The 26,935-nt window shown below is 43.4% G+C and overlaps 1 protein-coding gene across 3 annotated transcripts in view; it reads left to right on the top strand.

Annotated features, from left to right (window-relative positions):
• Positions 1–26,935, top strand: part of MME (membrane metalloendopeptidase) — a 189,561-nt gene that overhangs the window by 149,298 nt on the left and 13,328 nt on the right. For all 3 annotated transcript variants that reach the window (XM_029615303.1, XM_029615305.1, XM_029615306.1), the window contains exons 20-22: positions 9,023–9,088; positions 18,088–18,183; positions 23,431–23,507. In XM_029615303.1, coding sequence (XP_029471163.1) covers positions 9,023–9,088; positions 18,088–18,183; positions 23,431–23,507 — 239 coding nt within the window. The remainder of the gene's footprint in view (positions 1–9,022; positions 9,089–18,087; positions 18,184–23,430; positions 23,508–26,935) is intronic.

Below are 26,935 nucleotides of genomic sequence, written 5' to 3'. Positions count from 1 at the left end.
TTTGGTTGCCCTTCTCTGCAGCTGTATCCCTTTCTCCAGTGCAACTATATCCTTTTTGAGATGTGGTGACCAGAATTGCACACAGTATTCAAGATGCAGTCTCACCATGGAGCAATACAGAGGCATTATGACATCCTCCATTTTATTTACCATTCCCTTCCTAATAATTCCTAACATTCTGTTTGCTTCTTTGACTGCCACAGCACACTGGGCTGATGATTTCAATGTATTATCCACTATGATGCCTAGATCTCTTTCCTGGGTGGTAACTCCTAAGATAAAACCTAACATTGTGTAACTACAGCAAGGGTTATTTTTCCCTATATGCATCATTTTGCACTTATCCATGTTAAATTTCATCTGCCATTTCAAAGCCCATCTTCCAGTCTCGCAAGGTCCTCCTGCAATTCATCACAGTCCACTTGAGATTTAACTACTCTGCATAATTTTGTGTCATCCACAAATTTGATCACCTCACTCGTCATACCCCTTTCCAGATCATTTATAAATATATTAAAAGGCACCGGTCCAAGTACAAATCCCTGAGGCACTCCACTTCTTACCTTTTTCCACTGCCTATTAATCCTACTCTCTGTTTCCTGTCTTTTAACCAACTTGCAATCCACAAAAGTACATTGCCTCCTATCCCATGACCTTTTAGTTTTCTTAGAAGTCTCTCATGCAGGACTTTGTCAAACGCCTTCTGAAAATACAAATACACCACATCTACTGGTTCACCTTTGTCCACATATTTATTCACCCCTTCAAAAAAAATGTATGAGATTTGTGAGGCAAGACTTCCCTTGGGTAAATCCATGCTGGCTTTGTCCCATTAAACCATGGCTATCTAAATGTTTTGTGATTTTATTTGTTATAACAGTTTCCACAATTATTCCCAGCACTGGAGTCAGGCTCACTGGTCTATAGTTTCCCAGATTACCCCGGATCCATTTTTAAATATAGGGGTTACATTGGCCATCTTCCAATCTTCAGGTACATCGGATGATTTTGATGATATATTACAAATTAATTGAAATAGGTCTGAAAAAATTTCATTTTTTAGTTCTTTCAGAAGCCTGGGGTGTATACCATCTGGTCCAGGTGATTTATTACTCTTCAGTTTGTCAGTCAGGTGTACCACATCTTCCAGGTTCACCATGATTTGATTCAGTTGTTCTGAATCATCACATATGAAAAGTTTCTCTGGAACGGGTATCTCTCCAACATCCTCTTCAGTAAACATCGAAGCAAAGAAATTGTTTTATCTTTCCATGATGGCCTTAACTTCTCTAAGTGCCCCTTTAACCCCTTGATCATCCAATAGTCCAACTGACTCCTCGCAGGCTTTCTGCTTTGGATATATTTTAAAAAGTTTTTATTGTGAATTTTTGACTCTATGGCCAACTTCTTTTCAAATTCTCTCTTAGCCTGTCGTATCAATGTCTTACATTTAACTTGCCAATGCTTACTCTGTATCCTATTTTCTTCTGATGGATCCTTCTTCCAATTTTTGAATGAAGATCTTTTGGCTAAAATAGCCTCTTTCACCTCACCTTTAAGCATGCCGTTTTGCCTTCCTTCCACCTTTCTTAATGTATGGAATACATCTGGACAGTACTTCTAGGATGGTATTTTTTAACAAAGTCCATGCTTTTGCACATTTTTTACCTTCGTAGATGCACCTTTCAGTTTTTTTCCAACTATTTTTCTCATTTTATCAAAGTTTCCCTTTTGAAAGTTTAGCGTTAGAGCCATGGATTTACTTAGTCCACCTTCCAGTCATTAATTCAAATCTGATCATATTATGATCACTATTGCCAAGCGGCCCCACCACTGTTACCTCTCTCACCAAATCCTGCACTCCACTGAGAATTAGATCTAAAATTGCTCCCCTTCTCATTGGTTCCTGAACCAGTTGCTCCATAAAACTGTCATTTAGTCCATCCAAGAACTTTATCTCTCTAGCATGCCCTGCTGTTTCACTTACCCAGTTAATATTGTGGTAATTGAAATCTCCCATTATTACTACCAGTTTGGTTAACTTCCCTAATTTCTCTTAGCATTTCACTGTCCATCTCATCATTTTGGCCAGGTGGACGGTAGTATACTCTTATCACTATACTCTTCCCCAACACACAAGGGATTTCTACTCATAAAGATTCAATTATGCATTTAGTCTCATGTAGGATCTTTATCCTGTTGGACTCTATGCCATTCCGGACATAAAATGCCACCCTGCCACCAAGATGTTTCTCTCTGTCATTGCGATATAATTTGTACCCTGGTATAGCACTATCCTATTGGTTATTCTCTTTCCACCATGTCTCTGAGATGCCAATTAAGTCTATGTCATCATTCACTGCTATACACTCTAATTCTCCTATCTTACTTCTTAGATGTCTTGCAATAGCATGCAAACATTTCAAAGTGTGTTTTTTGTTTGTATTTACATTCTGGTTTTCAGTTTATAGGGATAAATTGGAATCTTTTAGCTCAAGTGAGTTTTTAATTATAGGCACTTGGACTACTTTTCTTATTATTGGAACCTCTCTGTTGGGGTGACCTAACTCTAATGCGTCCTTAGTATCCCTTGAAGATACCTCCCTCCAAACCATGCACTGCTGAGTGACTGTCGGCTTTCCCCTTTGTTCTAGTTCAAAAGCTGCTCTATCTCCTTTTAAAGGTTAGCACCAGCAGCCTGATTCCACCCTGGTTAAGGTGGAGCCTATTCCTTCGGAAAAGACTCCCCCTTCCCCAAAAGGTTCCCCAGTTCCTTACAAAACTGAAAACCTCTTCCTTGCACAACCATCTCATCCACACATTGAGACTACGGAGCTCTGCCTGCCTCTGGGGACCTGTGTGTAGAACAGGGAGCATTTCAGAGAATGCTACCCTGGAGGTTTATGGATTTCAGCTTTCTATCTAAGAGCCTAAATTTGGCTTCCAGAACCTCCCTCCCACATTTTCCTATGTCGGTGCTCACATGTACCATGACAGCCGGCTCCTCCCCAGCACTGTCTAAAATCCTATCTAGGTGATGCGTGATGTCCACCACCTTCGCACCAGGTAGGCATTCTAGCAAGTTTCCAGGCGATCCTCATGCCCACCAGCTACCCAGCTGTCTACATTACTAATAATCGAATCACCAATTATGACGGCTGACCTAACCCTTCCCTCCTGGGCAGTAGCCCTGGGAGTCACATCCTCAGTGCGAGAGGACAGTGCACCACCTGGAGAGCAGGTCCTTACTACAGGATCATTTCCTACTGTACCAGGTTGATGCTCTCCGATCATGAGACCTTCTTCCTCTAAGGCAGCACCAGGGCTGCCAGACTGGAGTTGGGACTTGGCTACTATGTCCTGAAGGTCTCATCTATATACCTCTCTGTCTGCCTCAGCTCCTCCAGGTCTGCCACTCTAGCCTCCAGCGATTGAACTCGTTCTCTGAGAGACAGGAGCTCTTTGCATCGCATGCACAAATACAATTTCTCACCGGTGAGTAAAAAATCATACATGTGACACTCGATGCAAAAGACTGCTAGGCCCTTCTCTTGCCACTTCAAAGCTGCCCACTTTTCACAGGGCCTTTTCCAGTCCAACCCCACCAGGGCTGTTTACCCCTCAGGACCTCAAAGAGAGTAATGGAAACTTGTCGCCTCACTAAAAGAAAATCTCTTTTCTAAGCCATAGGCTTCCCATGACAGATCAAAAATATCCATTGACTGAGGGATTATTTTTCTCCTTGTAAACCGTCCTGGGTTTCTTCAGCTTTTCCAACAATCAGATCTTTTCTAACACAAAACAAATCTAAGCTCCAACTAAGGTGCAAGCTGCAGCCTTAGTCTGTAGACTTCTTGACCTGTGATAGCCTCAGCCCACTTTGCGTTCATGGCTCCAACTCATTAACTCCCCCCTTGGGCTTGTGTAAGCCCTTTAAAATCTTTCTTCCAAACTCCATCCCCTTTGGGGAGGCAACTCCCTTTCACTCATACCTTATGCACACATCCCAGAACCACCCATTAAATGAAAATGTCTTATGTTAAACACAACACATAATTCAAAGTTATAGTAAGGCCTAAGTTGCCTTACAGAGAGAGAAGTTATAAATCCATAGAAATTTGCTAAAATATATATGCAGAGGTCGTGTGTGTGATTGTGTACATATATATATATTCTTCACTTCCTTGCATCTTCTCCTCCCACTTATAACTACACACACACACACACACACACACACACACACTCACAATACAGACACTTACATACATTCACATACCCATTCTCATTCCCTCCTTCATTCCTTTCCTCTCTGAGGCCCTTATCACACCCTGTTGGCTAGTGCCTCTGAAAACACAAATATGCTAAATAAAAGCCCAAATCTGGACTACCCAATCTCTACCTTCCCATGGCCCCTCCCTCCCTCCCCACCAGTTAGAATGGAGACCACTACGTGCTGCTCTTGTTATCGTCAGGGTACTGAGGTGGTTGGGATGTAGGATCTTTTATTCACATGTCACAAACACAGAAGTACAATTGGAGGATAGATCGGTGTGGGTCCCCATATTCTTTTCAGAATATGTGGAAGGCTCCTGCAACCTTCTAGTGAAATGGATGGCTTCGGTGTCAGAACTTGCTGTAGAACTTGAAAACATCTGCGAGTATCCATATTCATGGATACTGGAAATGGCACAGCTTTTGGGGTAACAAGATTTATTAGAATTTCTATGCCAGAAGTATAGTTCATTGTGGCATGGTCAAACACAAGTGAAATGCTCTGTGTGCTCTTTATTAACAGTACACAAAGGGCAGTGAGTAGAAATAGAAATCAAACCAATTTATTTAACCAAAAAAAAAAGACTTAAAAAAAACCCCAACAATATGAAAAACTGTACATATACCTGTACAGTGCTGACATCTGCCAGACTGAGATTCATAATTAGGACTTCCTTGCTGAGCATTTCCCACATTTCTGAGGCTCAGGAGTTACAACTAGCCTTTATAAGGCTTTGATCCTACTCCTAATTCAAGCAACAGTTTTGTATTTTACTTTCTACCATTTTTTCAGGTCAGCTAGAAAGAAGGGAACAGCATTTCAAACAGACAGTCCTTCCCAAAGTTAAGAGACAGGAAGCCATGCTAGCCAGCGTGCTCCCCTGTTGGGTGGCCACAGTACTAGAATATCAAAGCCAGAAGGGTCGTTATTGATGGCTAGCCCAACTCATTCCCAGCAGCTTGGAGACACAGCACGGGAACAGGAAAAATCCTCTCTGGACCACAGTGCACCCAGAGAAGACAGGAGGAAAGCTTTTAGGCTGAATAGCCTTAATTTCATTTAAAAAAAAACAATTTTCAATGAAGGTTATGCAGGGAGCCAGACCAGGTATGTGTGTATACTCTCTGGCTGTCCCGGGAATTGGCTGGGGGCTGGGGGATCAGTGACCTTTTTCTGTTCCAGTGGTGCTAGCAAGTGCCACTGGAACTCACAATCGGCCCGATAGCAGGTTAACAGTGCGCTCCATCGGAGCGCACTGTTAACCTGCCAGTGGACGCGCGTTTTCCCTTACCCCTTATTCAGTAAGGGGCGGAAAACGTGCGTCCAACCCGCCGAACCTAATAGCGCCCTCAACATGCAAATGCATGTTGATGGCCCTATTAGGTATTCGCGTGCGATTCAAAAAGTAAAATGTGCAGCCAAGCTGCACATTTTACTTTCAGAAATTAACGCCTACCCAAAGGTAGGCGCTAATTTCTTCCGGCACCAGGAAAGTGCACAGAAAAGCAGTAAAAACTGCTTTTCTGAGCACCCTCCAACTTAATATCATGGCGATATTAAGTCGGAGGTCCCGAAGAGTAAAAAAAGTAAAAAAAATAAAATAAATAAATTTAAGTCAGCTGGCGGCTGTTGGGTCAAAAACCGGACGCTCAATTTTGCCGGCGTCCGGTTTCCGAGCCCGTGGCTGTCAGCGGGCTCGAGAACCGACACCGGCAAAATTGAGCGTCGGCTGTCAAACCCGCTGACAGCCGCCGCTCCTTTTGCCCATTTCTACCGCCGGGCCTCATTTAAATACTGTATCACGTGTACAGACGAGTGGCCTTTACTAAATCGGCCCGAATGTACTTGAGACTGATAGTGAAAGAAAATTGAGTGTCTGACCTAGCTACCTTAGTTTTAGATGTAGGTGAAATTTCAGCTGAACATAAGTTCCTAAGTTATGGGCTGAAAATTCACCTACTTTTAGGTACCTTAACTGAAGTCCCTAAATGTTGCCCTGCTATTCATTCACTAACCTTTGGGACCTAAGTTAGGAACCTAGCACTCAAAATCAGCATTATGCTAATTTATTTCCCGCAACCTGATCCCCACATTTTTTAAGAGCCAAAATATAGATGCCAAGTAAAATAGTCATCTAAATTTAGGTGTTCAGTCTTAGTCAGTTTTCAAGTTTAGGGACAGCATTCTTTGAAAATTGACTCTGCAAGGACTGATGTTCAAAAAATGCTGAACTAAAATTGGCACCTATATTTAGATAAACTTAGTTCCTAACAGGGTCATTTATCAAATCGCGTTAGGACCTTATCGTGGGTGTTAGGGCCCTAACACCCATGATAACGCCATAACACAGGCGATAACGCATCACGAGATGTGTATGCAAATTTTGAAAATGTAGTCAAAAGGGAGGAGTTTATGAAAATGAGGGGTGTTTAATGTTACATGCACTATCTACCTAGCTGCTATCAAGCTAGGGTGAGAGTACATTGTAGAAATCTCATCTTTGTGTACCTTTCCTCACTCCAAATCACATCAAATCTTCACTGATGTGTACTGTGTTGTTTGTACCTCTGACTGTGCATGTAAAACTGCCCCCCAGACCCTAGACCACCACCAAAACCTCACTTCAAGTTACTAGTTGATAGGGATGTGCAGACAAAAAGTTTATGTTCATAAGTCCATAAGTCGAAAAGGGGGGTCAATTTCGGTCAGTATGGACAAATGGAGAATTCCATAAGTTGAGTCTATGTCCATACGTGCACCGGTTCCCTAAATAAAAATTTAAACCCCTCACCCTCCTTAATCCCCCCCCCCAAGACTTACCAAAATTCCCTGGTGGTCCAGCGGGGAGTCAGGAAGCCATTCCTCTATTCCTTTGCGAGGAGCACGTGACGTCTGCGTCACGTCGGAGTGATGCGGCCGTCACGTGGTCCACCGCGGTTCCGCTCCCGGACCCCTCGTTGGACACAAACGGAACTTTTGGCCAGCTTGGGGGGGTCGGGAGGCCCCCCCAAGCTGGCCAAAAGTTCCGTTTGTGTCCAACGAGGGGTCCGGGAGCGGAACCAGCTTGGGGGGGGGTCACGTGGTCCACCGCGGTTCCGCTCCCGGACCCCTCGTTGGACACAAACGGAACTTTTGGCCAGCTTGGGGGGGCCTCCTGACCTCCCCAAGCTGGCCAAAAGTTCCGTTTGTATCCAACGAGGGGTCCGGGAGCGGAACCAGCTTGGGGGGGTCAGGAGCACGTGACGGCCGCGTCACGAGTGACACGGCCGTCACGTGGTCCACCGCGGTTCCGCTCCCGGACCCCTCGTTGGACACAAACGGAACTTTTGGCCAGCTTGGGGGGGCCTCCTGACCTCCCCAAGCTGGCCAAAAGTTCCGTTTGTGTCCAACGAGGGGTCCGGGAGCGGAACCAGCTTGGGGGGGTCAGGAGCACGTGACGGCCACGTCACGAGTGACGCGGCCGTCACGTGGTCCACCGCAGTTCCGCTCCCGGACCCCTCGTTGGACACAAACGGAACTTTTGGCCAGCTTGGGGAGGTCAGGAGGCCCCCCCAAGCTGGCCAAAAGTTCCGTTTTTGTCCAACGAGGGGTCCGGGAGCGGAACCGTTGTGGACCACGTGACGGCCGTGTCACTCCGACGTGATGCAGACGTCACGTGCTCCTCGCAAAGGAATAGAGGAATGGCTTCCTGACTCCCCGCTGGACCACCAGGGAGTTTTGGTAAGTCTTGGGGGGGATTAAGGAGGGTGAGGGGTTTAAATTTTTATTTAGGATCAACGATCGCGATTTCCAACGTATTCAACATAGCTATGTTGAATAAGTTGGAAATCCGATCGTTTTCGCCTCATCACTTTTTTAAGTTAAAAAAAATAAATAAGTAGCGTTTTACATATAAGTTCAAAACGAATGCACACCCCTACTAGTTGACCCTCCTACAGTGGTATAAATAGTTGACTTATATGATAGCCTTATATAGAGTCTGTCGCTCTCTCTCTCCCTCCCTCTCTCCCTTCCTTTTATCACAGGTGCTATTCATGCAAAATTAATAGCAAAATGGTAAATCTAGATCTAAGTGTTCAGCTGAAAATTCACATAAATTTAGGACCCTAAAGGGTCTAAATTTAGACCTGCTATTCATTTGTCTATATTTGGGTCTCTATGTGGGATGCCTAGTTCTGAAAAAAGTGCTAAGTTTCTAATTTTTTCTCCCTGCCCTCACTCTACTCCTGTAGCCACCCACTTTTTAGAAACCTAAATTTGGATGCCTACTGAAATTAGGATCCTAAATTTAGGAACTCAGCCCTGGTAAATTTTCCAAAGGGCCAATTTATGAGCCTAACTCATACATTGGAGCAATAGTGTTCATCCAGGAGCATTTATTGATCTGGCTATCACATAAGTTGTTTTGACTTGTTGGAGCTCACCAGTGAAAGGTTAACTAACCTAACAAGGCAGAAAACACTCCACCCACCACCACTACCATCATCATCATCATCATCATCATCATTGTTGCTTCTACCCCATTAGAATTGTATAAATGAGACACAGGGAGGTAAAATACCCAAGAATTGGCAGAGAGTCATTGACAGAGGGAGTTTACATCTCACGATCTTTCCTCACTAGTTCAGTGCTTCAACCAATAGATTATCATACCTCCTCTTTTTGAGTCAGGAGGAATGGACTGTGTGAGATGACAGCAAGCCACTCACTGACTGAATTTAATTTTGTTTTTTGTTTTTTTTCCTTCAGCTCAGTGGAGTCAGTACTCTTGGTGAAAACATTGCAGATAATGGTGGTGTCAGACAAGCGTACAAGGTATGAACTCATTTTCCTCTCCACGCTACAGCAGGACAGCATTGCTGTGGCTGAAAGCAGATTTTGTGTTGCTGTGTCTAGTTCAAACAAGTACAGTCATTTTTCAGCTCACAAAAGTTCAAAAGGGGAGTTAAGTGGCTTATGTCATGTCACCACAAGATCTTACGAAAGCAAAACTGTGATGAAAATACACTGCTTTGCAAACTAGGAATAGCAACATTCATTGTAAATGATGGCAGATAAAGACCAAACTAATCCATGAAAAATCATTTGCAAGTTTTAACAAACGTTCCTCTGCATCTTAGCAATTATGTTCTTAGCAAGCATGAGAATTTGATCACCAAGTTCATCTCTAAAATTTAAATCAGCCGTTCCTTCTCCTGCAGGCTAAATTACAGTATGCCAACAAGAAGAAAATATTTAAAAGAAAGACTGCTCGCAATATATAGACGTTTTGATTAGCAGGTCTAGAACTTACGAGTCCTGAGCAGTAATAACATGTCACAGCTAACATCAGATATGTGCAAATTCAACCACTTTGCCAACCATATCCATGGGTAACATGCAATGCAAATCACTAAAAATGATAGATTACTGTGTAAATTTGTGGACTTTATATTGGTAGCTCCAACAAACCTGTGGTTCTCAACTCGTCCTTGAGGTTTCCAAGCAGGCCTACTTTTCATGGGGATGCAAATAAACCTCACCTTTAGAGCAACTGTATACAAATAGACCTCATGAATATTCATTCTGTTCATTCAGAATACCACATTTTTTCAGCAGCCTTGACAGCCACTGAGGTAAAGCAATGGCGATTCCTTCAAATCGACATTTTAATAGTCTGCACTGTATTGGATGTTATCTCTTTCAGCATCTCTAAGTATCAATAAAATCAATGACCTGGACTAAGTTTACTCAACGGTTCTTGGGCTTTACGAACTGTTATCATAGTTTCATTGCCAACTACTCCAATATCGTTGCCCCTCTTACAGCGATGATTAAGAAGGGGGCCAATACCCGAGTATGGACTCCTAAAGCCATCGCAGCCTTTCAGAGACTTAAAGAAGCCTTCACCTCTGGTCCATGCCTTCATCATTCGGATCTCAAGCGTCCCTTCATAGTAGAGATCAACGCCTCAGCAATTGGTGCAGGGGCGGTCCTGAGTCAACATCATCCACAGGCAAGCTAACACCTTGCTCGTTCTATTCACACAAGTTCTCCCCCACAGAGCAACGATATACTGTGGGTGATTGTGAATTATTGGCAGTTAAGCTGGCTCTGCAGGAATGGCGCCCCTGGTTGGAAGGGGTGCAACACAAGTTCACGATATTCACGGATCACCTCAAAGAGGCTCAACTTCTAAACCCCTGTCAGGCCCGATGGTCTCTGTTTTTTGAGAGGTTTAACTTTAACCTGTGCTTCTGGCCAGGCTCCAAGAATTTGCGTGCGGTCACTCTTTCCCGGTCCTTTGAGCCCGAGGACTTGCCGGAAGCTCCCAGTTATATCATAGATCCTGCTTGTATCACCCTCGCAGCAACCACTACTCTCCCAGTCAGGAAGACTGTAGTTCCACGCCGATTAAGAGAGCATGAGCTGCGCAGGGCCCACGATTCGAAATTGGCAGGCCATCCCTGGCAAGCCTAGACTTTAGAGATGTTATGCCATCACTATTGGCCCACTATGACTCAAGATTCCCAGAAGTATGTGGACTCTTGTCCCACCTGTGCACAACAAAAACCACCCTCTGGGAAACCCTGGGGCTTGTTACAGCCGCTTCCTGTGCCTACGGAACCATGGTCTAGTATTTCGACAGACTTTATCACAGATCTTCCTCCATCCCAGGGTAATACAGTGATTTGGGTCGTGATCGACCGCTTCTCAAAAATGGGCCACTTTATCCCTCTGCTGGGTCTTCCATCCCGGAGCTTGCAAGACTCTTTTTGAGGAATATCTTCAGACACCACGGACTCCCCAAGGAGATTATTTCCGACCGCAGACCCCAGTTCGCTGCCAAGTATTGGCGTTCCTTATGTCAAAAATTCAATATAACTTTGAATTACACCTCGGCCTAACATCCGCAAGCTGAGAGAACTAACCAGACTTTGAAGACATTTTTACCTTCCTACATGAATGACCAACAGAATGATTGGTCCAGTCTACTTCCTTGGGCTGAGCTGTCACATAACACACATGTTGCAGCAGCCACCAATTTTTCTCCATTTTCAGTGGTCTTCGGAAGGCAGCCCCATCTGCCTCTACCTGTTCCTGTGATGGTTCCATCCCCTGCGGCACAAGATATGGCTCAAAATATCCGCCAAGTATGGACACGAGTAAGAGAACAACTGTCACGAGCCGCTGAACGTGCCAAGCGCACCTCATATCATCATCGACATCCTGTTCCACTCTTCCGACCTGGCCAGAAGGTATGGCTGAGTGCCCGCAACATCCGCCTTCGACTTCCTTCTCATCGGTTGGCCCCAAAATATATCGGTCCCTTCCTGGTACTTCAACGAGTGGGCAAAGTCTCCTATCAGCTTCAGCTACCCCGGACCCTAGGGATCCACAATACGTTTTACGTATCATTGTTAAAACCTCTGGTTTTGTCCTGGCCCTCAAGAAAAGAACCTCCTGCTCCTCGCATCTCGGCAGAGCCTGATACTCCTCTGCAGGTAAGAGAAGTCCTCGATGTCCGGTGACGACGAGGTAAATGGGAATACCTCTTAGCTTGGGAAGGCTATGGGGCCGAGGAAAATTCCTGGGAACCTTCTCAAAATATCCTTGACAAAGATCTTTTGAAGACCTTCCATAGACAACACCCTGAGAAACCACAGCCGTGTAGGGGGAGGCCTAGAAGTTGGGGTACTGTTGCGCGCCCTGCCAGCGGACGTCCCATGCATGGGACTGCTCACCTCTGGGCCCACGTGCCAAGTTCCAGCGCTGCCTCCCTCGCGGCCCTAGCTAGCCCAGCGAGACCGCGACATCCCACGGTGATGACTGCCAGGCCTCCTGCGATGCGCCAGGCCTCACGCCTCACGCTTGTGCCATCAGCCTGTCTAACCACATCCCCAGGCGAGCATGCACAGACCAGCCGCGTTGAAGTAGGAACCAGGGCGGGGCCTAGCTCCACGGCGCTCCCTGATTGAACCCCCGATATAAGGAAGTGATCGCCTTCACTTCCTTGCCTTGGCGATTGGGTCGTTTTGTTCCTGAGATTGTCACTGCATATTCCTGCTTGCTTGTTCCTAGTCTGTTCCAGGATCCTTCATTCCAGTTCTGTTCCTGTTGTTCCTGATTCCTAGTCCTGCTTGTTCCTGCTTGCTCGTCTGTTCGTCTCCCTGGTCTTACCTTGGACTGCCTTCTGGTAAAGACCTCAGCCTGTTCCTGACCTGCCTGCCTGCTTGCCGCCTGCCAAAGACCTCAGCCTGTTCCTGACCTGCCTGCCACCTGCCAAAGACCTCAGCTTGTTCCTGACCTGCCTGCCTGCTGCCTGCCAAACACCTCAGCTTGTTCCTGACCTGCCTGCCTGCCGCCTGCCCAAGACCTCAGCTTGTTCTAGAACCTGTTGGACCTCTGGCTCTTGACCCTTGTTTCGTTGACCACTCCTTGGACTGATACCTGGACTTGACCTTGCTTGCCTGACCATGTCTTTGTTCCTGGCTCTCTTCCTCGCCTTGTCTTCACCATCCCTGTTCTGGTTCTCTCTGCTGTCTTCAGTTTCTACAGTGCTCCCCTAGTTCCTGTGGGCACATTGGACTTCCATTTCTCTTGGAGACCCTGCGTGGCCCACCTAAGTCCAAGCAGCCCAGGTCCCTACGGGTTCCTCCCAGGGGGACCTTGGGCTTCCAGTGGTGAAACTCGACTCTGCCTCCGTCTCCCTCAGTGCTCCGCCCCCTGGGGCAGTCCCTGCGCTGTTCCAGGACAAGGGCTCCACATCCGAGCGCATCTTGTCTCTGACATGGCAAATGCAAGTCATAAATACCCAGCAGACCTGACGATCAGATAAAAAATAGATCCAGTTCTTCTTGCTCACAGCCAGGGATATGCAGTAGATTTCCTCAAGTCTACATGACCAATAATGGTTTATAAATTTTAATAGGAACTTTTCTAAATCCTTTTTAAACCCAGCTTTCACCACATTTATGAAAACAAATTCTACAGTTTAATTGTGCTCTGAGTGAAAAAGATACTTTCTCTGATTTGTTTTTAATGTGCTACTTATCTTCATGCAATATCCCCTAGTCCTAATATTATTTAAAAGGGTAAATAACCCTTTCACCCCTTTTCTGTAGACCTCTATCATTTCTCCTCTCAGAAGACTCCTAACCTGTTTAGCCTTTCCTCATAGGGGAGTCATTCCATCTCCTTAATCGTTTTGGTCGCCCTTCTCTGAATCTTTCCCAGTTCCACTATATCTTTTTTGAGATGGGGCGACCAGAGCTACAACAATACTCAAGGCACAGTCACACCATAGATCAATATAGAGGTATTATTGTTATGGTTTTGTAGAAAATTGTGAAACCCGGGCCGAGATGAGAGATATCTCCGCCCATAGGGAGGAGCCCCGTGAGCCTCACCATTGATGGACGTGGTCTCAGCGACATAGGACACAGCTGTGAGAGAGACTATTAGAGAGAAAAGATAAGGCATAACCCAAGGAGCGGGAAATGCAATAAACACAGTTCTTGAGCAATAAGATATACCCAGGGTGGTACTGTAGATGAGAAGGTCTGGTAGTGGCCCGCAGCGTGGGGTACACCAAGAGGTTCCTGCAGGCTGGTGGAGATACCTCAGAAGTGCAGATCCGGTAGTGGCCCGCAGCGCGGGGTATGCCAAGGATGACTGTACTGTAGGTGACGAGGTAGATGAGGTCTTGAGATACAGGAACCAAGCTCAGGATATGTAGAAGCGAAATGCTGAAGAACGGTAGTGGCCCGAGGCACGGGGTACACCGTGGAGGCTTCAGCAATGCTGGTGTCATAGTAAACTGAAGAAGGTACTCACACAAGGAAGTTCCAGAGGAGAGACCCGAGGATCGGGTCAGGTGAAGTCCAAGGCAGGAAGGCCCTCCGAGGAGCAGATAGCCAAGACGTGGAAGGGCCCCCGTGGAGTGGTTACCCAGAGCATCCGAATGCCATGAGGAGATACTGGAACAGGAGATCCAAGCGTGGAGCGGATTTAACAATGAGAGAACTCCTTGCTAACTCGTCTTAGCAATGGGCTGGTCAGCTTAAGTACACCAGCGGGTTGACGTCATCGGGAGGGGACGCCCCCGAGGTTCCCACCATGACGTATATAAAATGAGGCTCTGCGCACGCGCCTAGGTGATTCCGGAAGTAAGATGGTGGTTGGCAGCGTCCATGCCGTCCCGGGGAGGTCGGCGTTGGTTGGCGGAGGCCGCCATTCTTCCCATGATTGACGGTGCAGGGAAAAAAGAGGTGAGCATGAGAGGTTGCAGTCATCTGCGACTGACGGATGCAACAATTATGATATCTTCTGTTTTATTTTCATTCCTTTCCAGCTATAATTTAGTTGGATAAGTGGCTGAACATGGCAAAACTAGTCATCTAAACAGATAATTTGTGAGATGTCATGCACCTATTGGTTAGTAAACTGCATTGACCTATTGTGATAATGTAGTATAGAAATGCATTTATTTATTTTAAAATCTTCTGATCAGCATCTTCCAGAAAACGTTCAATGTGGTTTACAATATACACTCATAAAATCACATAAAACACATAAAATGATTATTAAATAAATAAATGATTATTAAATTATTGTTATTATTAGATTATTAAATAAATAAATAAATACCTAACATTCTGTTTGTTTTTATGATTGCTACCACTCACTGGGCTGAGGATTTCAAAGTATTGTCCAAGATGATTATAAGTTCATTTTCCTTGGTGGTGATATATAATATGAAACAGAGCATCGTGTACCTATAGTTCAATTTATTTTTCCCTATGTGCATCACTTTGCACTTGTCCATGTTAAATTTCATCTGCCATTTTGATGCCCAATTCCCCAGCCTCTCAAGGTCCTCTTGCAATTTCTCAGAATCAGTTTGTGATCTAACAGCCTTGAATAATTTTGTGTCATCTATGATTTTGATAACCTCATTCATCACTCCCTTTTCCAGCTCATTTATAAATATATTAAAAAGCACCATTTTCAGTACAGATCCTTGCAGCATGCCACCATTTACCTTTCTCCATATTATGATCCAAAGAATTTGGGGAATTAATAACAGAACCATCAACATGATCATCATATCAGGGGCTTGGTTATTCATTCTCCAATTTATTTCTGATCATTCTTATCAGATTGGATAGCAAGCGTTTCGAGCGGATTTCTCCTACTTTATGCCAGTTACCGAGCATATTGTGTTTAAAATTGGCATGATAGTCTATAAGCTTCTTGCTTCAGATTTGGATTTAATTAAAACTGTAACCTCAAAGGATCTTCTTTTCACCTGGTTTCTGTCCGTTGAGATATACATTTGTAAGACAAAAGCTTACATCCTGGCTTCATACGAACCAAGTTTCCTTGTATTATGAAGTAAATGTTGCCATTGAATAGGCCTCTCTTGTTGGTGCCAGTAGGTCTATCTCAGGGACATTCTGCAAGTCATGCTCAGAAAGGCACTCAGAGTTCATTCACCTCTGACAGGCCACAGTACAGCAGAGGCGTCTGGGTATTTTTCCTTCCTAATATTGTGTATCTGATCAATCATATTCTTCATGTCCCTCTTGGGACACCGTTAATGGACAGGTGTCCCATCAACCAGTCTTCGATGATGAGCCATGACAAAGGAACTTAAAGTGTGTCCTAACCACTAACCTTGGTATTTATCAGGTATAGTGCATAGGTGTGTGTCCCTCTAGATTCCTAATTAATATGAATGATACTCCCACAAGCATTCACTAGTTAATCAAACACTAACATTCAAACTAATTTTCACTAGGTAGCTATTAGCTCTATAATGGAGCTATACAAATACCTGCATTATAAAAAGGACCTACTTCATAATAGCATGATCACATATGTTATCTTTCAGAGTCAAGTAATTACATACTAGTGGTATAACATATAAAGATAAGTACACAGAGAGACCAGTATGAAAGTACTATATTTTTCATATACTACTAGGTATACTGGGCAAATTTTTTCAATGAATATTGTTGTTTTAAACAACTACCCAGGATAATATTTATTAAAATGGCAAGCAGGGATATAATCAATGCACCTTACCAGAAAAGTAAAGGAAACCAATAGAATAGAAGAAAACCAAGAATCAATAGAAGAACTCATACTGTGTTGTGCATACATGATGTGGGATGAATTATAAAAGTGTTGCAAAGCATAAGACATATTCTAGTCATATGCTGCAGTGATGGAAGATCAAATACAAAGGCATATGCATGATAGGCAAAGGCATAGCAAAAGTCCGAAACATCATACTAATTCTGTAGGGTATTTATAGTGCTATCCAGTATTATGACAAAACCCTGTAGCAGTGAAAGCCCTCACTGTATGGACAGTCCTAATTCACTTGTGGCAGTCATATGTTCAAGAGATAATACAGCTGTGGATGGCAAGGTTTCTAAACCAATGTCAGTCGAGGGGTATTAGTTATTAAGGTAGATGATGGCTAGTAATACTGCTTCGTCTTCAGGTACTTCTAGAAAAGTGGGGCTAATACCCTTCTTAAATGATGGTAAGTCTAAGTGTAATTGGGAATAATCATAAAAACAAGTAAAAGCTGACACTATGAGAAAGTCTTTAGCATATTATGTGAACTAAAACAAAATAATGTACTTTGCAAGATTGATAAACCATCAGTGTGAGTCTTTGCACAGGGAAAGGAAGAAATGTAATACAAATCGAAAACAGAACTAAGAAAAATTATATCTTCCCCTTTGGAATCCTAAATAGAAACCAACTAGCTTATAAGTCACAGATAGAGTTTATAGTGAAAGGGCCAAGATAAGAAGAAAAGAACAATGAGCAATTAATATGCCGAAAGATATAGTAATAGAATGTTGCAGATCCCCATGACAGAGCTCCTCATATGTAAGGTATGTATTTGTTCAAGGAGAACAATCTCATAATAAGCATCACAGGCTACACTAGTGAGAAATCTTTGTGAAAGAAAGTGAAACAGTCATTAGGTAAAATCTAGTAAATAGTGTCATAATACAAAGATATTCAAAGACGGGTTCAGCGAAGAAGTTAGAATAAAAAATAGAATATTGAGATATTAAAGATCAGCAAAGTGATTACCAGATTCTTCATATTGGCTTAATGCATTATTACGGATTTATAAACCTGTAAGATGTTTGAGATCTTCTCAATTGAATCTTTTAGAGATCCCTTCAGTTCGACATGCTAAGTTGTTTAGTACGAGGGAGACCTCTTTTTCCATAGCAGCTCCTACTCAGTGGAATCTCATTCCTGTGGAATTTGAGGTCTTTGGATGATGTTAAAAGATTTAAATTAGAATTTAAAGAGTTTTTACTCCGCCTGAAGTATGTGTAATTCAGTTTTCAGTGAAAAGAATGTGAGAATATGGTTATTAGAAAAATGAGAATAATGTGAGTAGAGTAATTGCTATGAGCTTTCGTTAATGTCAACTGACAAATAATAAATAACTTGATCTAGGGATATAGATACCATTATTTGGTAGTATTTTTCCCTCAGTTTCTGTGAAACTAAAATTTTTTGTCTGAAGTGTGTGTTTATTATTGTTTTTATTATGTATGCATTTTTTGTTCATCGCCTAGGCCTATTCTGTGTTAGGCAATCAATAAATTTTAATAAATGAAAAAAATAAAAATGAAAAATGAAAAACCCATTTGATAAGGAAGGCTTAGATTTGTGATCCAAGATTGTCAGATTTTTGCCCCATCTCTAAATGTGGCAGCCAAATGCAAGATCTTGCCTTCCATAAAATAGAAAAAGAGTGAAAATGTTAAACATTTTGATTTCTTTTTCAGGCCTATGAAAATTTTGTCAAAAAGAATGGAGAGGAAGAAAAGCTTCCTGGGCTCAATATGAACCATAAGCAGTTATTCTTCCTAAACTTTGCTCAGGTACAATACTAGAAGTAAGATTGGAAATATGTATTCTATAGAGCTCCTTACATCCAGCATTTACTCGCCAGAGATAAACTGCACTTCCCTTGTACTTCCAGCTCCCCTCCCCCTGCTCCTCAATAACTTTATTCATGCAGAAGCACATAGAAAAATGGAAATATGATGGCAGAAAAAGACCATATGGCGTATCTAGTCTGCCCATCTACACCAGTTCTACAATCCCCACCATTCTTTCAGAGATCATCTGTGCTTCTCCCATGCTTTCTGATGAGTGCGGCACACCTCCCCGCCCCAAGATCATGTAGCCCTGTCTCTTTCCTTCTCCATTCCCAAACCTATCCTAGTACAGTTTTCTCTCTCCCCATCCACTCACTACTGAGCAGTCCTTTCCCCAACCTATTCACCCCCATGAGCCCTTTTTCCCAGCCACTCACCTCACTACCCTCTTCTCTCCCCAACCCCTTACTTTCTTCTTTTGTTGACTTGCAAAGGCGATACAAATATTAAATGCCTTCCAGGATCTTCAGCTGGTAGAAATGCAAACCAGATAATCAGTGCAATTATAGGAGAAAGTAAAGACTCTAATATCAATGTTATCATCCATCTGGGGACCAACAACCTCAAAGAAAACAGTAACCAAGGAATACAGAAAGATTACCAGTGTCTGGGAAGAAGATTAAACCCATGGTGAAGAATATTGCCTTTTCTGAAATATTATTTGTTCACGGAAAGGGAAAAAGAAAGGAAAGGATAAACCAGATAGAAAATTTTGATACATGGCTCAAAACATGGTGTAAACAAAGTGGATTTGGATACATTGGAGGCTGGAGTCATGTATGGAGCAGTTAAAGACTATACAGTTAGGATGGCCTACATTTCACAATGGCAGGAAAGAAGATCCTAAGCTAGAAATTCTGGTCATATATCATCAGGCATTTAAACTACAAGATGGAGGTAGCAGAAGGTGGCCAATGAAACTGGAATGCCACCCACAAGCAAAAGTCAATAATAACAAAATCAATCAGCTCTGCATTCCATGCTTAAGCAAAGAAGCAGAAAAGGTGACTATGAAGATAAGCAAACAAACAGGGTCATGTATCAAATCGTGCTAAGGCGTTATCATGGGCGATAGGGCCCTAATGCCCGTGATAATGCCATAACACCTAGAGAATTGGATAAAGGAAAAGCACTCAATATGATTTACTTTGATTTCACCAAAGCTTTTGATACAGTCCCACATAGGAGGCTTGTGAATAAAATGAGAAGCTTGGGAGTCAGCGCCAAGGTGATAAAGTGGATTCAAACTGGTTGACCGACAGTGACAGCAGGTAATGGTAAATGAAACCTACTCTGAAGAGAAAACGGTGTTAAGTGGAGTACTAAAAGGATTGGTATTGGGACCAGCTCTGTTCAATATATTGGTGGGCAACATTGCGGAAGGGATAGAAGGTAAAGTTTGTTTATTTGCGGATGATACTAAGAGCTGCAACAGAGTGGACACACCTAAAGGAGTAGAGAGAATGAAAAGTGATTTAAGAAAGCTTGAAGAGTGGTTGAAGATGTGGCAGCTGGGATTCAATGCCGGCAAGAAGTGCAGAGTCATGCATCTGGAATATGGTAATCCAAAAGAGCTGAATGGATTGGGAAGGGTGTGTGTGTGTGTGTGTGAAAGACTGATGTGCATGGACCAAAAGAGGGATCTTGGGGTGATAGTGTCTGTTGATCTGAAGGCAATGATGCAATGTTCATAAGAACATAAGAAATTGCCATACTGGGTCAGACCAAGGGTCTATAAAGCTCAGCATCCTGTTTCCAACCGTGGCCAATCCAGGTTACAAGTACATGGCAAGTACCCAAACACTAAGTAGATCCCATCTTACTGATGCCACTAATAGCAGTGGCTATTCTCTAAGACAACTTGATTAATAGCAGTTAATGGACTTTTACTCTATGAACTTATCCAAACCTTTTTTAAACCCAGCTACACTAAATGTACTAACCACATTCTCAGAAAAGAAATTCCACAGCTTAATTTTGCATTGAGTGAAAAATAATTTTCTCTGATTAGTTTTAAATGTGTTACTTGCTACTTCATGGAGTGTCCCGTAGTCTTTCTGTTATATGAAAGAGTAAATAACTGAATCATATTTACTAGACTTCTCATGATTTTAAGACCTCTATCCTATCTCCCCTCAGCCGTCTCTTCTCCAAGCTGAAGAGCCCTAACCTCTTTAGCCTTTCCTCATAGGGGAGCTGTTCCATCCAATTTATCATTTTGGTCACCCTTCTCTGTACCTTCTCCAGTGCAACTATATCTTTTTTGAGATGAAAGCAATAGCAAAAGCCAGAAGAATGCTGGGCTGCATAGAGAAAGGAATAACCAGTAAGAAAAAGGAGGTGATAATGCCCTTGTTCAAGTCCTTGGTGAGGCCACACCTGGAGTATCGTGTTCAGTTCTGGAGCCCATATCTCAAAAAGGACAGAGACAGGATGGAAGTGGTCGAGAGAAGGGCGATCAAAATGGTGTGAGGTCAGTATCAGAAGATTTATGAGAGGCTGAAGGATATGAATATGTACACCCTTGAAGAGAGGAAGTGCAGGGCAGATATGATACAGACCTTCAGATACCTGAAAAGTTTTAATGATGCACATACTTCAAATCTTTTCCATTGGAAAGAAATCAATAGAACTAGGGGTCACGAAATGAAACTCCAGGGGCAATGACTCAGAACCAAAACAAGAAAATAATTCTTCATGAAGAAGGTGATGGATGCCTGGAATGTTCTTCCAGAGAAAGTGGTGAAGACAAAACAGTCAAAGAATTCAAAGTGGCATGGGATAAACACTGTGAATCACTAAAGGCTAGAGGCTGAAAATGAAGAAAAGATGGCATGGGGTAACTTGCTGGTGCGGCAGTTACTACCCCGTCACAAATAAGCCTTGATACTGTTGATACAAGTGCAATATTGCTCTCTGCTTCAATGGCAGGGGGAAAGGGGGAGTTGGATTCAGACAACAACCAATGAGGGCTCCAACTTTTATGGTCTGGGGAACTGTTAAGCATGGGGGTAACCTGCATGGTTACCCCCATGCTTAATATGGGGGTAACCATGCAGCAATAATTACTACCCTTAATAGAAGGCAAGGGATTACTACCCTTAAGCAATAAGCCTTGATGCTTTTGTTGCAACTACAACAACACTCTCTGCTTTGATAGCAATGGGGGACAGGGGTGGAAGTGGAATTGGATTCAAATGACCACCAACCCAAGCCCTGACTTTTACAGTCTGGTGTATTGATATACAGATGTAAATAAAAAAAGTACAGGACTGCTTCTAAGGCCAACTCCATAAGCAAAATACATCAGCACTGTCTGAATTTTCAAGATGGCTCATCTAATAAACCGCACAGAGAGGTAGCTGCTAGGGATGTGAATTGGGCTTCGGACGATTGAAAATATCATCGATATTTTCAAAATCGTCAGAAATCGGGGGCTCCCCCAAAACGATAGGAAAACCCCATGATATTGTTCATGGGGATTCTCTTATCGTTTTGGGGGAGGACGGGAAAAACGGCACACAAAAATAACCCCTAAACCCATCCCGACCCTTGAAAACTAATCCCTTAGCTTCCCCCACCCTCCCGACCCCCCAAAAAAACTTTTTACAGGTACCTGGTGGTCCAGTGGGGGTCCCGGGAGCGATCTCCCACTCCCGGGCCGTCGGCTGCCACTAATCAAAATGGCGCCGATGGCCCTTACCATGTGACAGGGTATCCGTGCCATTGGCCGGCCCCTGTCACATGGTAGGAGCACTGGATGGCCCACACCATTTTTAAAGATGGCACCGGCCATCCAGTGCTCCTTCCATGTGACAGGGGCCGGCCAATGGCATGGATACCCTGTCACATGGTAAGGGCAAAAGCCATCGGCACCATTTTTATTAGTGGCAGCCGACGGCCCGAGAGCGGGAGATCGCTCCCTGGACCCCCACTGGACCACCAGGTACCTGTAAAATGTTTTTGGGGGGGGTCGGGAGGGTGGGGGAAGCTAAGGGATTAGTTTTAAAGGGTCGGGGTGGGTTTTTTGTTTATTGGCTCGGGTGCAGCCGATAAACAAAACCGCGATTGGGCCAGACGAAAAAAAAAACTCAATGTGAATCGGAACCGGAATCTGAATCGATTCCAGTACCAATTCACATCTCTAGTAGCTGCTACCCTTAAGAGAAACATGGGGTAATCTGCACAGTGTAACATGTACTACCATATGAAGCTTGCTGGGCAAACTGGATGGGCCATCCTTTTCTGCGAGATTATTATGTTACTATGTTACTTTCCTTGTATTCCCTCTCTTACTTTCTTTCTTACCTTCTCTCCCACTGTCTGGTTCTCTGTCCACCCCCAGGCTTCTCACTTTGTTTCTCAACTCCCCCCCTCCCCCCGGCTCCAGCTGTAGCCCTCTCATGAACATGCTATGCATAATATGCAAATGAACTGGTATTACAAGATACTTTCTACATTACTAGGCCATTCCCACAGATCCCTCTGCAGGTAAGTACATCGTCTCCTTAACAAGAACATTAAGATGGTCCCCTCAACATATTAATGTGGGCATGCCGAATATAAATCAGGGAAGATCATATGCAAATGAGACACAGTTATTAGCATAGTATGTTGAGCTCCACTTGCTATTTACTATGGAACTGATAAAGCCAAAAAAAAATAACACTTGCCGCAGACCAAGTGTTAACTATTTATCAAGCACACTGCCACAAAACCCCTCAGTGCTAACCAGGCTGAAGTGAAAGGGTTGGTTTGCAGGGGAATTTCCTGACTTTCCCTCCCAAGTCCCATAAAAATTCTGCCAACCCGCCCCCTCCTCTCCCGTTGCACGTCCTTGGTAAAATTTATTGACTAGCATGTTAAGTCCCATTTTAACCTGCATGTTAAAATTTTGCCAAGTTGCACACTAAAACATATTTTGTGTACGCTTTATCATGTAGGCTTCAAAATGGATAGTAATCTACAAAGGATCCAGCTTTCACCGGGACTAATATGACTTCTAAAACTCTGCACTAAACCTAAGTTGATTTTATACAAAACAGTGAGTTCCATAGTGATTCACTGTCGCAAGTCATACATAAATATCAATCATTTTAGATTAAATAAAAAGCAGAATCTCTTTTCAAAAACAATTTGGAGCTTGGAAAACTGGTTAATGTCATTTTCTTTTTCATATGTTGGTAGGTGTGGTGTGGAACATATAGACCGGAATATGCTGTCAACTCCATAAAAACAGATGTACACAGCCCAGGAAAATTCAGGTTTGTAGAGTTTAGAGAGTAATTATAATTAATCATTATTAGAAACTTCTTAAGTAGGTGCTGAAATACAAGGGTTTTTTTTTTCCTTTATTAATAATTATGAGGGTAATATTCAAAGGCATTTAGCTAGAAAACTCACAAGTTATCCAGCTAAGTGTCAATTTTATACATTTTAGCTGGATAAGTCATTATCTGGATAAAGTCTAGCTGAATAAGTAAGGGGCATTTTGGGGGTAGAGTTAAGTTAGCTGAATAACTTACCCAGCTAACTCTGATATTTGGAGTAAGACAAATAACTTATTTGGCTAATTGTAGACGTCGGCAAGAGCAGGGTTAAAGTGATCTGAAAACATGTTCCTAGAAATTTTACCCTTATTTATTTTATTTATTTAAAAACTTTTTTATACCGACATTCATTTGCATATCACATCGGTTTACATGTAACGGGGTTATAACAAAAGAATTAGAAAATGAAAAGTAAGTTACATGAAACAGGGTAGCAAAGGAACAAGATGGGAGATAAGTGGAAGGATAAAGGATAAGTGGAAGGATAAAGGATAAGTGGAAGTGGAAGGATAAAGGATAAGTGGAAGTGGAAGGATAAAGGATAAGTGGAAGGATAAAGAATACTTCTGCTACTGAACGGAAGTAAGTAACAAAACAAAAAAGATCAGATTGATTAGATGGGGATTAGAGGTCATGGTGGAGAGGGGAAAAGGGAGGAAGGATAGGGGTTTTTAAATTTATTTATTTATTTATTTATTTTTAATTTTTATATACCGATGTTCCTTTATAGCATACATATCGCACCGGTTTACAAGGAACTGAACATTCGCCTCAGGGACGGAATACATTAAAACAGTCACATTAAAACAGTCACCTCAGGGGCGGGAAACATTAAAACAGTCGCCTCAGGGGCGGAATAACATTGAACAGTCGCCACAGGGGTGGAATACCTTAACAGTCGCCACAGGGGCGGAATACCTTAACATAGGTGGACAGGGAAAAGCTTTTGGGGAGACATTCATAAACTCGATTAAATGTAACTGGGTGCCAAACTCTGAAACATAAGTACCGAGGTAAGTATATCGTCTATCGCATCATCCGGATTTTAGCTCTCAGGGAAAAGCTTGGGTGTATAGCCAAGTCTTTAGTTTTTTTGAATGTCCGAATGCACTGTTCTTGGCGGAGGTCTGGTGGGAGCAAGTTCCAGAGAGGGGGACCTGCCGTTGACAGAGCTCGTTTCCTCAGTGAGGTTTTCGCCGGCTGGGTATGAAGCATGTTCTGGTATGCACTTCTGATTGGTTTCTTGGAAATGTGTTGCTGTAGTTGGAAGGAAAGGTTGAGGGGGGAGATGTTGTGCAGAGCCTTGTGTATCATCATGAGGGTTTTGAATTGTATCCTAAATTTTATCGGCAGCCAGTGAAGGTTTTGGAGGATAGGTGTGATGTGGTCCCGTTTTTTGGTGTTAGTGAGGATTCTGGCTGTTGCATTCTGTACCATCTGAAGTGGTTTAATGGAGCTGGCGGGCAGGCCCAGGAGGAGAGAGTTGCAATAGTCCAGCTTGGGGAGGATGAAGGATTGTAGGACCAGGCAGAAGTCTTGGAAATGAAGAAGAGGTTTTAATTTTTTTAAGACTTGCAATTTGAAGAAGCAGTCCTTGGTAGTATTATTTATGAACTTGGTGAAGTTGAGTTGGTTGTCTAAAAGCACCCCGAGATCTCTTACTTGCGGCGTGTGGTCAATTGATGTGAAGGAGAGTTGGGAGGAACTCGGGGGGTTGAGCAGAGTGCAATTGTCTGGAGCTATTATGAGGATTTCGGTTTTGCTAGTATTTAACACGAGGTTGAGGTTTGTTAGCAGGTTTTTAATTGCTGAAAGGCAGCTGTTCCAGTACGACCACGTCTTGTGGAGGGATTCCACTATTGGGATGAGGATCTGAATGTCATCCGCGTATAGGAAGTGTGTCAGCTTGAGGCTGGATAGTAGATGGCAGAGTGGAAGGAGATAGATATTAAATAGTGTCGGTGAGAGGGATGATCCTTGGGGTACTCCCAGTTTTGATCTGATGGGGAGTGACTCTTTGTTGTTAATCCTAACCTTGTATTGCCTGTTTTCAAGGAAGGAATTGAACCAGTTGAGAGCTGTACCTTTTATACCAATATCTGCTAGACGCTGAAGGAGGCAGGAATGGTTCACGGTGTCGAACGCTGAGGAGAGGTCCAGTAAGACGAGAAGGAAAGGTTGACCTTTTTCCTGATTGATGAGTATGTTATCAGAAAGCGAAGCTAGTAGCGATTCCGTGTTCAGAGATTTTCGAAAACCGAATTGGTTTGAAGTTAGAATGTCATTTTCTTCTAAGAATTCAGATAGTTGTCTGTTTACAACCTTCTCCATGATTTTAGCAATCATTGGGAGGTTGGCGATTGGTCTGAAGTTAGCTGGGTCAGTTGGTGGAAGGTTAGGTTTTTTAAGGAGGGGTTTGAGTATTGCAAGTTTGAGTTGGTCCGGGACTTGGCCTTGTGAAAGCGAGCAGTTTATGATGTCTGCTATCGGTTTGGCGATGATATTGGGAATGGAGAACAGTAGATTGGAGGGGATGTGGTCTAGTGGGTGGGATGAGGGCTTCATCTTCCTTAGTATGTTTTCGATTTCTAAGGCAGACGTCTGCTCAAGGGAGGCCATTGAAGCTGTGGTTATTTTTTGTTGCTGGGGGATATGGTGTGCTTGATGTGGGCCGGTGGTGGATGAGTAGTTTGGTTGAGGAGAGGGCCCCTTGAGAGGGGCGAGGAGGGTGTCTATTTTTTTCTCGACGTAGAGCGCCAGTTCATTGGCTTTGTTGGATGCTTGTGCATCTGGAATAAGGGGAGTAGTTGGTTTAGTAAGGGCAGATACATAGGAGAACAGAGCTCTAGAGTCGAAGATAAAGTGGTGGATCTTTCTTGAGAAGAATTCTTTCTTGGTTCTGTTGATGATGTTTCTGTAAGAGTTTAGGCAAGATTTGTACGCCAGTAGGGTAGTTGTGGACGGGTTTTTTTGCCACCTGTGTTCCTTACATCTGAGCTCTTGTTTGAGTGACTTCAACTCAGGTGTGAACCAGGGTTTCCTGTTGTCCTTTTCTGGATGGAGCATTTTTGTGATCATGGGGCATACTTGATCAGCCACCCTGTTAGTGATGTTGATCCACGAAGAAGTGGCTGTGTTGATGTCAGAGAGGTTTAGTTGGGCTAGTTCTTTGGATAAATGAGAGCTGAGGATTTCTCCAGAACAAGGTTTTCTGATGAGAGGACCAGGAGGGAACTGGGCAAAGGCCCGATTATGTAGCCCGCATTTTTCATAAAATACCCCCCCCCCCCAGCATGCACGAGTCGGAACCTATAAAATCGGGTGCACATGTGCATGCGGGTATCGGATTTTATAACATGCAC

This window comes from Rhinatrema bivittatum, chromosome 9 (assembly GCF_901001135.1).
Source record: "Rhinatrema bivittatum chromosome 9, aRhiBiv1.1, whole genome shotgun sequence".
In the NCBI taxonomy this organism is placed as follows: domain Eukaryota; kingdom Metazoa; phylum Chordata; class Amphibia; order Gymnophiona; family Rhinatrematidae; genus Rhinatrema; species Rhinatrema bivittatum.
The sequence above is the reverse complement of the archived record's forward strand: the minus strand, read 5'-3'. Positions and strand labels throughout refer to the sequence as shown.